The sequence below is a fragment of the Gracilinanus agilis genome, chromosome 2 (assembly GCF_016433145.1).
Source record: "Gracilinanus agilis isolate LMUSP501 chromosome 2, AgileGrace, whole genome shotgun sequence".
Taxonomy (NCBI): Eukaryota; Metazoa; Chordata; class Mammalia; order Didelphimorphia; family Didelphidae; genus Gracilinanus; species Gracilinanus agilis.
In genome coordinates, this window is record NC_058131.1 from 365,287,568 (window position 1) to 365,301,736 (window position 14,169).

A 14,169-nucleotide genomic window follows, 5' to 3' on the forward strand; every position below is an offset into this window, starting at 1 on the left:
ATGTGTTTCTAAAATAATAAATTTTTTTGTAATTGCATGATCTAAGCAGCTGCTTTATACCTAGCTTTAGTCAAGGGCATTGAACTGACATTACCCATTTGAGTTTCATTTTGACACAGTGTTATTTACATATTAAGCTTTGAAATCTATGCATTTTAATTGTTTTAATTTATTATTGAAATTCTTCCAAACCTTCATCTGGTGCCAGTAATCAACAACAGCAGCACTTCTTCAGCATCTTACATGGTATTACTGCCTCATTTTCCCAGGCTATGATGCTGTCATCTTGTTGCCTTGGGGAAAAAAAGAAAAAAAGAATGACACAGTAATGAGTGCCAGATGTTGTTACTTAGGAAAGTGCTTAATTTTAGCACCTCAAAGGGTTTTTATTACAGGCAAATTGGGCACTGCCCACCTGGGGCACAACCCCACTCCACAAGACAGAATGAACCCAAGAGAACGCAATGGCTATGCAGCTCCCAGGCCCCTCTGGTTATACCAATGGGGAGAGAGCATTGAAGGTTTCCCAAAATGGCTTGTGGAGCAGCTATTCTATTTTGAGACTAGGTGATTTCTACCCTTCCACATTGGGACTTTTCCCATTGCAGTTTAACTATATCGTGGGTTGGTCTATGAAATTGGGGGGGAGTTGCGGACAACATACAAAGGCCAGCAGATATAGAAAAAGCTTAGAAATTCAGAAATGCATAAAATATATGTATAGTAGCCTATAATATCAACATTTTCTTTTAATACCATAAATGTACATGATTTCTTTTTTAAGGTTAAAATAAGTGAAAAGTTAGTTTGCAAAAAGAATGTGAAAGCCAGCAGAAGACACAGAAAGACTAGAAATGTAGATATATCTTAAAAGATTTAGTATGCACATAAGGTACTGTAAACATCCCATAAAAGAAAAAGAAAAATTCAGACTTCTCTGGTATAAAGGGAAAGCCAAAAATCTTTACATGGATTTTCCAGATTGCAGGGCACTGTGCCTCTAACCCCTGTGAAGTGGAAGGGATCCCTGTATATATTGTTCACATCTAAAGGGCTGTACCCAATCATTTGATTTTTTGCTCTAAAGGAGGTTGCTACTATTGCTAATATAATCCTTTCTTACCCAGGAACTGCTGCTCTCAGGTTTACTGATCCCCTAGCCACTGTCTTATCCATGTGCTTGAACCCTGAGTAGAGATATAAAGCAATTATTATGGCTCTGCTTAAGCCAGAATGGGGAAGGAGTGGGAGATTCAGAGCTGTGTGATGTGCCTTATTATTGTGACAAAGATCTCTTCACTTAGGGTGGGAAGTTACCCTTTTGACCCAGAGGGTCTGCTACATGTATCCTTTGCGATGAGATGAATTTAATTTTTTCCCACTGCTTCCTCCCATCTGTCCACTCTGCCATGCTCCCTCAAGGTATAGTATGCTGAGCAGTTAATGCCATTTCTGTGGTAAAAGTTCCATGAACAAACTCTTTATTGGAGCTGAACAGACAACTACAATCACTTATTTTTCTTTTCTCATCATATTAAAACATAAGTTTTTCTGCAATGTATTTCATGGTACAGTTTCATAAAGTTCCTTTATGTCTCATGCAGTTTTAAAAGAAACTTGTTTGAGGAGGCTCTATAGGCATTAAGTGTCTGCAAGTTAGCTTATAAAAGCCAGGAGGGGAAAACATATTTGTCAGGAAAAATCATTACTAGTTCCTTAGATACATAGACTTAGTAATTCCCAATGCCATCAGATAAAGCAATAAGCAATTCATGCATTTTCAAAAACATGGTCTGATTAAAAAATAACAAAACCCTTACCTTCTGTCTTGGAATCAATACTAAATTCCAAGGCAGAGGAGTAGCAAGGGCTAGGCAATTAGAGTTAAGTGACTTGCCCAGGGTTAGACAGCTAGGAAGTCTCTGAAGTAGATTTGAACCCAAGACATCCCATCACGAAGCCTCACTCTCAATCCTCTGAGCTACCCTTCTGATTTTGTTTTGAAGAGTGCCCTTGTCACTCTTAGAATAGAAATTATTTCTAAGTCTAGATTTGCTTGGAGTATAAATCAGCAAGTGCCTACCATGTTCCAGGTGCTGTGCTAGGCACCAGAGATGCAAATATAAATAATGAAAACCATACTTGTTGGTCAACAGGATCAAATGTAAAACAGAAAGGTCAAGAAGAATGAAGACCCAAGAAAAGAAGATGAGATTTGGCAGTTAAGAGATCTTTGATAACTTTGGAGGGAGCAATTTCCGTTGAGTGACAAGATTAGAATCCAGATTACAAAGGGTTGAGGAGGGAGAGGGGTGGAAGTCAATATCCACCATGAAATAAGAGACAAGAAGAGTAACAGGGCTCATTCTACTTCTTATATACTTGTTCTTTGGGCTAGTCATTCATACATTCATTCACTCATTCAACAAACATTAAGTGCCCTGTCTGTTCCAAGCACTGTATTTTAGGCATTTAGAATACAAAGATAAAAATGAGTAACAGCTGATTTTGCTTTGCCTTCCCATTTCTGCATAAATCCCTTCTCTCCTCTGATACTGCTAATTCATGGGGCACACCTTCATCACCTGGACTATTTCAGTAGCCTGCTGGGGGCGGTCTGCCTGCCACAAGTCTTTCCTCAATTCCATCCCCCATTCAGCTGTCAAAGTGACTTTCCTGAAAGAACAGGCCTGACCATGTGGCCTGCCTACTCAATAAACTCCTGTAGGCCCCCATCATCTGCTGGGTCAATTACAAAATCCTTTGTTTGGCGTTTGAAGCCATTTATAACCTGTCCCACTGTTCCAGTCTTCTTACATCTTACTCTCAACTACCTAATCTTTGATCCAGTGACACTGGTCTCCTTGTTTATCCTCACAGGAAATACTCTGTCTCCTGACTTTGGCTGTTTTCTTTGGCTAGCCCTCAGGCCTGAAAAACCCTCCCTCCTCATCTTTACCTCCTTGTTTCCTTTTAAGTCCCAGCTTGAATTCCTTTTATAGGAAGTTTTTCTGAATCTTTCTTCATTGTAGTGCCTTTCCTCTGTTGATTATTTCCAATTTCTACTGTATTATAATAGCCTTTTTATACATAATTGTTTGCACATTGCATGTCCCTGTTAGAGTGAGCTCCTTGAAAGCAAGTACTCTTCCTCTGACCCTTTTCATTGGTATCTCCAGTGCTTAGCACAGTGCCTGGCGAATAGTAGGCACTTAAATGAGAATAGCTGAGGAGTAGGACAGCTGGAAGCATGCATGATGTGAAAAGATAGGTGTTAGTTTTCTGGATCATTAGCTTTTAGTCAGAGCACAATGGACTTCCTGGGTAAGGAACAAGTCTGAGAAGAACATATTTGAAGAAACATCCATTTAAGATGGTATTAAGTGAAATTTGAGGGAGAGGGAAAAAATATCTGGAACTAAAGCCTTAAATGCAAAATGGTGTGTGCGTGTGTGTGTGTGTGTGTGCGCGTGTGCGCGCGCGCGTGCGTGTGTGATAGAAGATACATCAGTGGAAGAGAAGTCTAGTCATTTTCAAGGTCAGAAATAATATTAAAAAATACTTTTAATATGTATGCACACACAGTATCCTTAATTTCAATGCAAGATAAATACTATTTTTCAAAAGATAAATATAATCTCAATCACTGAGCTCTAAGGGACAGGACTCAATCTAATGGAAGGACATTAATTTTTAGAAAAACCTCACTGAAGCCAGGCGAGTAGCCAAATACTATGTATTAAGAAGGCATCATTTGTTTCCACCTTCAGATTCCTGGTTTGCCACAGTGAAAAAACATGATGATAGAAGGAGAGAGGAGAAGAATGATATTGTAAGAGTACACCTCCCAAATTAGAGGGAGGCTTTAGATGATGTTTTTACTAATAAATTTGAAATAAATTACTAATAAAATTAAGATTGCCATTGAGGAAAGGTAGAATAGCTTTGAGAGATTTCTACTATACAGACACCTTGGCTTGCTTTTTGTTGTTGTTGCTCCTTAGATGAAAGTATGAGTAAATGAATGAATGAAAAAACATCTATTAAGTACTTATTATGTGTTAAGCTCTGGGGGTACTAGTAGTAAAAGCTAGAAAGTCTCTGCTCTCAAGAAACTCACACTAAGTGGAGGAGACAACACAGAAAAAGAAAAGTTTAGCTGCAGGCAGATGGGAAAACTTAGAAGTTCAGAGATACTGATAAGGCCCAGGGGGTTCTTAGGTGATGTTAGTAAATCAGATAATTATACCTGATGGTACTCCTTCTTGGACTGGACACTGTGGTTAGTTAAGTGACTTGTCCCCAGGGACTCACAGCTAGGAAGCTTCTGAGGCCATATTTGAACCCAAGACCTCCTGTCTCCAGTCTTGGATCTATGCATTGAGCAGCCTAATAGCTCTTCCCCCCTTTAATACTCTTAAATTACTGAAGACTGTCTCCCCCCAACCAAAGAGCTTTTGGTTATAATGGGTTATAGCTATTGATATTTATCAAATAAAAGTCTTATTGTAAAAATAGTTTAAACTTTGTGGACCTCAAGGGAAGAGTCACTGTGGACCATACTTTTAAAACTGCTATTGTAGAAGTAGAGAATGGGGGAATTTCTGCTTAGAGCCAGCATTGTGGAAAAATGGCAGGACCTTTGAGAGAAAGTGACTGTCCTATTATAACATGCTCACACAGTGAAGAGAGTGAATGATGGACAGTCAAAATAGTTAGCCTCTTTGGGAAATCACTTGATATGAAAGTTGATACCAACAAGCTTACTTTCCTCAGTACTGTCTTGGCATGAGGAAAGGCTGGCTATTATAGCAAGAAAATCCCTATGAAAGAATGAGAGAAAACCTTGACAGAACAACACTGAGGCTAGAGATCACATCTTAAAGTTTGATAGAGTGTCTGACACTTTAAGTATTCAATAAACATTTTTTAAAAATTTGGTAGTGATCACAATGATCCTACAATCTTATGCTCATCCATGTAGCAGTCAAGATCACTTCATATTCAAATACAGTATGAAAGCAGTTTCCCCTCTTTTCTCCATTCCCCAACATCCTTCCTCAACTATACATAGGCTTCTGGTACTGTTATTCCATTAAAATTTAAGGCAGATTTATTTATCCTTTTTAAGTATGAGAACATGTGAGTAATACCTCCAATTTTTTGGTCATCTTTACCAAAACCAGACAAAATTGACATATTTATGCCTCTTGTTTTCTCATCTTCTCTTTCTTTCTATTTTCTTTCTTTCTTTCTTTCTTTCTTTCTTTCTTTCTTTCTTTCTTTCTTTCTTTCTTTCTTTCTTTCTTTTTTTTGTAGAGCAAGGCCTAGATCACATAGCAGAAAACATCCTTTCTTATCTGGATGCTAGATCTCTGTGTGCAGCAGAACTGGTGTGTAAAGAATGGCAACGTGTGATCTCTGAAGGAATGCTTTGGAAGAAATTGATTGAAAGGATGGTACGGACTGATCCACTCTGGAAGGGACTTTCAGAAAGAAGGGCATGGTAAGTTTTTCTGCAACAAAGGAGGGCTATTTAATTTGGGTCCTGAGCAAACGAACTTTGCCTACATATCACTTTCCAAGAAAAAAATCTGTAAGACTAGATGACTTGTTTAAGAAAAGTGAAAATTGTAAAAAGGTTGAGAACTGACTTCAGGATATCTCGTTTAATCATTGTGTCTGACCTCTTGGACCATAGATATTCAGGTTTCTTGGCATGGATACTGGAGTGGTTTTCTGGATTTGTGGATCCATTTCTGGATCCTTTTATCAGGCAACTGGAAGTTAAATGACTTGCCCAGTGGTGTACAAGTAGCAAGTGTCAAGAGGTCAGGATTTGAATTTGGGTTTTTCTGACTCTCGGCCCAGCATTCTGTCCACTGAGCCATTTGGTTGCCTTCTAATTTGGGGTTTACTTTCATCAAAAAAATTTTTTTAACTCTTAAAAAATAATTTTTTTCACTTAGCCTTAAAATTTAGTATTATTTGAATCAAAGTGTACTTTTGGTTGTCTAAGAACTCTTTATTGATGCTACATGTTGCATTTTGCTTACTATTTTAGGGCAGAGAAGTCAATAACACCTCCTGAGAGTTAGGGCAAAGAAGCAAAAGCCAAATCTCACTAATTCTGTAACTTATTGGCTATGAATTTAGAATCAGAACAGAAGGGGAAGGACCTGTTGTGGAAACAGGTGGGGAGTGTAAAGATGAAGGGCAAAGGGAAGACTTTTGGGGAGGGGAACACACAGAATGTTGCACGAGAGGAGCATGAGACAAGAATGGCAGTTGGGAACAGCAGGGGATTCTGGGAAGGATTCCTAAGAACCAGGTTTTTGGTTGGAGGAGCTTGAGGAGAGTGGAAGCAGTTAATTTCCTCAACTGGAATTGAAGACCTGATACGCTGTTCTTTGTCAGCGGACATATTCTCACGTCCAAGATTATATCATCCTGTCTTTTGGGGATTTCTGAACTCCATCTGGGAGCATATCCCTAAAATCCCCTCTTCCTGTCCTGGCCTTACAGAGAGACCATATACAACCGAATTATAGTTATAGCTTGTAGATTAGACATAGATATAGAGCAGGGGTAGGCAACGTATGGCTCTTTTGAGGGCCAGATAGAGCTCTTAATGCAGGAGCCATAAAGTCAATTTTTTTTCAGGTGCTGTTACAGGAGCACTCACTGTGAGCACTGTACGGCTTCTCACGAAATTACATTTTAAAAAATGTGGCGTTTATGACTCTCACGGCCAAAAAGGTTGCCGACCCCTGATATAGAGGGAAGGGCAGGAGAGGCTTTGGGTTTGGAGACTGAATTGACTCCCCAAAGTGATGGACCTGAGGGTTAGACATTAGGGCAACTGATTTCCTCTGACCAACACCCTTATTAAACATCCTGATACTTTTAATAAATAACCTTTCATCAGTCAGATAGCATTTCAAGATTGTTGAGAGACAAGAGGGGAAGGAGATACCACAGCTTTGCCTGGCCAAATCCATCTCTGGGCCAGACCCCCTGTAGTTCCGATGACCAGTCTGAGGGGAGGCTTATGTGAACCCTGATTCTGTGCAAGATCAGATTGGGACACCATATACTTCATCTTGTGTGGAAGCCTTCCCTCCAACCTTTGAGGGCCAGCACACCTTCCCTGGTCACCCGCCATCAGGGTGAAAACCCCATCAAGTGACTCTAGTATTAGTGGCTCCATAAGAGTGGGAAGAGAGAATTGCCACACTGTCCCATTTCTCTTTCTCACCTGATCTCTCTCCCTCTCAGCCACTAATACAGGAGGGAGAAATTATTGGTTTGTATGAGGTGTTGGAGTTATCAATGGATTTCAAATTCTTTGCCTGTTTAAACACAAAAACAAAGCATTTAGTTGGGTAATTCCATATTTCTCTAACCTGAAGTAAAATTACTGCTAATTTATCAGTCTGGTACAGAATTTACACAGCTTTTCTAATTCAAAAAGGTAATTAGGATGGAAATCTTGATCATTGTGTATGTAGGTAGGATAGGTACACTCAAAAAAGGAAGAGATTTTAAAAGAGGATTCTGTGGGTAAAAAAAATTCGTTTCCAAATTTTTAAAATTCTGCTTTGTAATTGTTAAAATATCATAATACTGTTTTTATGGTAATATTAATAATGATATGAATAAAACTCTTATGTAATTTATATCTGTTGTGTACAAAAAAAAAAAGATGTAATACTTGTTTTGTTTGTTTGCTAGGGATCAGTACCTGTTTAAAAACAGACCCACAGATGGCCCTCCCAATTCATTTTATAGGTCACTGTACCCAAAGATTATCCAGGATATAGAGGTAATTTTATAATTTTTTTCTTGATTTCTGGGGTATTAGTATTCTATTTTCAAATGGTTTCTTTTATGTATTCTTTTATTGCATGTTATATTACAATTCTGGAAATAGCAGCTAGCTTATTCAAGCTTGTCAATAAAATGTGTCTTAACATGTAATGGGACATGCCACCATTCCTCAGAGTGGCATCCCTTTTGTAAAAGATAATTTAGCATTTCTGTAATGTAAAGTGCTTTTTGATTTTGCTTTTTGTAAGCTGTGACAAGCCTTACAGAATCAACTGTTTCTTCCTATTTGGTATTATTCCACAAAATCAGATTTTCCCGGGTGTGCCTTTTCTAGGTAAGAACATAATTTTAAATTTCCAAGCCATTCATGTAATGGAGTGGTTTTTCATGAGCCAGGGGAATAAGTCACAGCTTCTTCTTTAAATTTCTCTCTCTCTCTCTCTCTCTCTCTCTCTCTCTCTCTCTCTCTCTCTCTCTCTCTCTCTCTCTCTCTTTTTTTTTTTTTTTCATGGAAGTGACTCAAATGTGATTCCAGGCTATTGCAAAGTGGGTTTTAAAGAGCACTCATAACACATAGACCTTTCAGTTATTTGAGCATAATTTATCCAAAGTGGTAAGACTCTGTAAACTTGACATGAAACATTGAAGACTTTTGATATTGCTCATGTGTTCTAATTAGCTAGGTTTTTATTATTTAGCTCGTTTCCTTGAACTGGGAAAGAAGTGTACAGCCTTTTCTCATTAACTTGTTCACATGTGTTTTTGGCAGGTCAGGGTTCTTTCAGCATTTCCTCCCTGGCAGAAAAGCTTAGCCTTAGTCAGGCGATGCAGTATCACCCATAAAGCTATGCTCAGTTTCCCAAATGTGAAGTAATCCTCTGCCCCAGGTGATGGACATAAAAGTTATTGGGCCAAAATTCATTAATGGAGTAACATGTGTTTTTGAGGTTTTTAAGGCAGATGTGAACTAATGGAATCATTCCGTTATGGTAAATATGAGGGTGCCTAGAATAAAATTGTTTAAAATACAAATCCTTGTCTTGAATATTTTGCCACTTTAGTGATCAAGTATAAAGTGATCTTTAAAGAGGATTAAATGTTTACAAACCTTTATTATGCCAGTAATAAAACTTAAGAATTAATTTATCTGGTTCCAGGGTCAAACCTAAGGAAGATGCACCACCAGTATTATTAGCCAAGATATGGATGATAACTTTTCATCTTTGGTTGGTTCAGCAGGTCCACTTTGTTGCAATCAATAGCCATTTTCCCTGTAGGCAACATGCACAATACTCATTTTGTGTAGATATTAGAAACACTATTTCTTGCTCTTTTATCAGTCTTTATAGAAGTTTTCTAGATTTTTTATTTTTATTTTTTAAATCACCATATTCTTAGTTATGACAAGAGCAATGATCAAAGCCAATTGCCAGAGTGATGTTCTGGAAAACTAGCTTGGGTATTTGCTATTAAATCTCCACCCCTTCCTCCTCATCCCCTCTAATGTACAACATAGACTCAACCCACTTTTACTTGTAAGTAAGATTGACAGACATCTTTGGCTCTGAAGCTCCTAGCTGCATGAGTTTTCCAAAGGCTGAAATAACATTTTAAAGTTAGCAGAGAAAACAGTATCAAGATGTGAGAAGAGACAGAGCTATGGGTAGAGCCCAATTTGACTTATTTCCTTTTTGCACAGAACTCCAGACCAGCATGGTGGTCTAGCCCAATGGTTCTTAGAGTATAGTCTAGGGACAACCACTGGTGGTCTACAACTCCAGGTGGTTCAGCAGTGGTTCTTTTCTAGTATTAGTGATCATTTCTATGCTTTGGTTTCTCAGATGGACCTTCACGTATAATGCCTCTTATTGGTATTACATCAAAGCCAGGGTTCTTATTGTTTTTGATAGGCTGTTTTGCATAGACAAATGGCATTGGGATAAGTACATGAGAGAGAGAGTGAGTGTTGTGTGTGTGATAGACACCCGTGTTCTGTGGACCAAAAGAGTTTGAGCATCAATTGCCAAGAGTTCTTAACTTGCTTTTCTTCAGAATCAGTTAATGCATAAGAAAGGGAAAGGAAGAGTAAGACCATATTGCCTATTTCCTGCCTATATAAGTTTTTCTAAACCATACGAATTTTTTACTTCCTCAGTGCTTGGATTTGAATGAACAAGATTTAGTTCAAACAGAAAAGAAAATACTTTAAAACAGTAGAAACATTTTTTGTCTCCTTTTGAATTTTTTAATTCTGTTTTATATTGTTTATTTTGGTTGCACATTTGCTTTAGATTGATTTTTCAGCTTGATAGATTCTTAAAATTCTCTCATGTTTGCCAGCCTTAGTTCATTGGGGGTGGAGGAGGGAAGGTTCTGTCTTTCACTTTCTGAAAAGCAGAAAAGGGTAATTCAGCTCTGGAATTCCTTCCCTACATCGATCTGGTGGAAACTAGTTTACTTTTGGGATACAGTAGAGGACTGGAGTTTTCCATCATGACCACAACTCATTTATTTGGGAAATGAATGAGGTTTGATTAGATGACCTCTTTCCCAGCTGATCCTATGACAAAACTGAATGTTGGTTACTTCAAACTAAAGTTGTGAGGACTTAAAGAATATGTACAACACGCACTAATTCTTAGCCTTTCTACATTCTAACATTTCTGTTTATCACTGGTAGATTTTCTGTCACTTATGATGGCTCTCAGGGTCTCTGAATCCTATTGAATTTTTCCAGAGGCTTTAGGATCTTTCCTTGAAGGTAGTAATGATTTTGTCTCTTGGGGCCCAGATTCTTTAAAGTAGTGGGGGGTGGGGGTGGAGTGGATTTTAACTCTTAATTTAATCACAAGTTAACAGCCTCTTGAACCTGATTACTTTTTTCTGTTTTTGGACTAGGAGTCAAAATCTTCTCCCATTTATCTCCTTTCTAGTCTATTCTCCCTACCTTTTTTGTCCAGATTAGTTAACCATTTGAAATTTTGTTCTTAGAATAGACCACAGGTGAAATATTAGTGCATTGCTTTGCACCTTTCAGTAAACCACATTTTATATGGTGAAAGTGGGGAGCTTTTTTGTGGTTTGCAAATTTGGTATTAACATTGTCCCGGTTAGAAAATGCTGAAAGTTGCCCACCCACTCAGCTGTATTTAGGCTTCTAAAAATAATGTTATTTCTCCATACTCACACATCTGTTTTCACTCTGTTGCCAATTTAAATGCTGCTGTATATTCTGTGTATCATGGCTTATTTCCCAGTATTTTGAAAATTGCACAGGGTAAGGGGATTTTACAAGTTCTCAAAAATATGAAATATTCTCCCACAGTAGCTACACCACATTATATCTAAGCAAAATGGCAGGTGTCCCTAGAATTACAATCAATGTACCCCTATATATGACCTGTTATTTCATTCTTCTCCTGCTTAGATGGCAAATGACTTCCATTTAAAGGCCATACTTATTATGGAAATGCCCTAATGTTCTCTGTGGTTGGTATCAGCACCAACAGTATTGGATCTCGTCCTTTAAGTGTGGACGGTTTTGCCTTAATTTCTTATTTTTGACCAGTTGTCTCAACAAAGAAGGGGTCGTTTAGCACCAGGAAACTTTTTCAGTCCTAACACTGGACTAAAAGGCATGTAGAGTATAGTTGCCAAAGAACTTTTTGAACTTTTTGCTTCTTTGCATTTAGATTTTGTTCATCCAGTCAGAAGCAGTCAGTAATGATTTTCAGGCTTTATATGCTAACTAATCTATGTATCTTGCCAGCACAGGATTTTGAGGACCCATCATGGGGCTAGTCAATAAAAGAATATGCCTATTAGTATCTTTTCTTTCAGTGCTATTGTAAGTATAATTTTATACTGAAAGTTTAAGTAACTGACAATATGTTAGTGACCATGGGGACAGGGTTTTTAATGATCATTGAAACTTACTTGGGTAATAGTGAGGTGGTTTAGTGGATTGAGAGCCAGGCCAAGAAGATAAGAGGTCCTGTATTCAAATCTGACCTCAGCTGCTACCTAGCTGTGTCACTTTGGATAAGTCACTAAACCTCCATTGGCTTGCCCTCACCGCTCTTTTGCCTTGGAACCAATACATAGTATTGATTCTAAGACAGAAAGTAAGGGTTTAAAAAACAAAACAAAGAAAGTTACTTTGGCAATGATGTCTGTCATTAGCTACTTTCTCTAGGAAATTAGTTTTTTTAAGCTCTTTTCTATATTGTCACGTTCTTTAATGGGTTAAAAATTCATAATAATACTTGTAGGGAACAACCCATACTCTGATGACCCAGGGAACCAAGAATGGCCATCTTTTTGAACTTTCTGAAATGATCATCTAATCCTTCAATATTTATCAGAAATATACTTCTTACAAAAACAAAATGTGGATACTTTTTTCCAAGAAGATCCATTTTCTGATGTTCAAAGTTGACATGGCTCCTCTAAGAGTTCATTTACTCTCTAATCTCCTGTGCTGGTAGTGACTTTCAACTGTCTAGGACAGATAATTGCTTGTCTGTTCTCTTCTTAAAAACCTTAAGCCAGAGGTCGGCAACGTATGGCTCTCGAGCCATATCTGGCTCTTTTGAGGGCCAGATATGGCTGTTTCTGCAGGAGCCATAAAGTCAATTTTTTTTCAGGCGCTGTTATAGGAGCGCACACTGAACACTGTACAGCTCTCAGGAAATTACATTTTAAAAAATGTGGCGTTTATGGCTCTCACGGCCAGAAAGGTTGCTGACCCCTGACTTAAGCACTGAGTCTCCCCATATCATCTTAATAGGCAAGGTAGGCTTCCCTTGTTCTACTTAGAGCTGTTTTAAAATTAAATTTCTTTCCATTCCTTTCCTTTCCTCTCTCATTACTTAGTCCTTTAAAAAAAAAATCTTGAGGTCATTGTGCATAAGGTCTTGTAGAGATTTATGTCTTAAAGATGGTATAATGAGAAAAAGAAACTACACCCTCTCCCCACAATTGACTTTACCATGTGGAGGATACCCTACATATCCACAGTTGGTGGCTCAAGGCCCTCATAGTGCTGAGAACTTACTAGGAAATTTTTGGAGGCCATTTGGGTTAGGATGCAGTGACCCTTCTGCTCTGAATGCTGGACACATAAAGTATTATTTATCATGCCTTTCTGTACCATCTCTTAAGTACTGGTTTTTATTTTGTAAAATTATTTATGGCTTTGACCCACATAGGAATTGTTTATCTGGTCACCTCTCAATTTTCTGCACTAATGAAGGGTAGCATAGATGGAGAGGGTCCCAAACAGAAGGTAATTTAGAAATCATTTCCACTTTGTTTTTAGAGTATATTTATGCTTAGATTTGCATGTGAGTGTATAGGGCATTCTGAGATATCACTTTAAATAATGAAATTGATCTTTGATGCTTTGACTCAGGAGAATGTAAGAATGTTTAATTTCCTCATCCTGGTCTCTTACTACATTCCATCCTTTTATCTGCTCCTTGCTATTAAACCATCTGTCAAGTGCTGGGATTGGTTTAAATGTTCCCAAGACTTCCCCATGGATTACAAAATCTTAGTAGCTACAGACTGACCATAAGATAATCAACAAGGCCACTAATTCAGTGCTTTCTATGATAGCTCCTTCTATTGAAATAGTGATAGAACTTCAGTTGGAAGAGACCTCAGCTTGTCCAGCGCATCCCTACTCTAACATAATAATTAACAAAATAAGTAACTTTTCAATGTAATCTAATTGACTTTGGGTTCTTGTTTATAGTCCTTGAATTTCAAGGTCCAGTGGGCTAAACTTAGATTTTCTTTGGAGATAGAAGAGTAGATATCACTTTTCTTCCCAAAAACTTTTGGTTCCCAGTTGCCTATAGAATAAACTCCACTTATCACAAACAAGCTATCTTGGTATCCCAACTTACCTCTCTTCTACGTATATTAGAAAATGAGTATTGTTTTATTAGTTTTATTAGTTTAGAGATAAGAAGTAAAGAAGCTGACTAGAGAAAGACTTGGAGTTTGAAGCCAAGCTGAGAGAGAGTATTACTTTCAAAAGTTGGCAATTTGGCAGTTGGTCTCTGGCAGTTGGCAGAGTCACACAGAGGGACTTTCTCTCTCAGGACTAGAGAAGGTAACATCTTTGGCGCATCCCTCCCCCTCCTACCCCCCACCCCCTTGCCACCGAATGTATGTGAAAAACCTGAAGGAGCTTAATGTTTTTTTTTCCAACTTGGGAAACACTATTGATTATCTATTACTATTTGTATGATTGATTAAACTCTGAGAAAACCAAAGAAACCCTGGTCTTTGGTTTGGATTCTGAGTCTGTTAAGGCTCAGAGTCCTAACT

At 38.0% G+C, this 14,169-nt stretch overlaps 1 protein-coding gene across 1 annotated transcript in view; it reads left to right on the plus strand.

The window, feature by feature from the left end:
* FBXW11 (F-box and WD repeat domain containing 11) overlaps positions 1-14,169 on the plus strand; it is a 109,439-nt gene that overhangs the window by 77,933 nt on the left and 17,337 nt on the right. The window contains exons 4-5 of the mRNA XM_044664453.1: positions 5,320-5,506; positions 7,735-7,825. Of these exons, the coding sequence (XP_044520388.1) occupies positions 5,320-5,506; positions 7,735-7,825 (278 nt within the window). The remainder of the gene's footprint in view (positions 1-5,319; positions 5,507-7,734; positions 7,826-14,169) is intronic.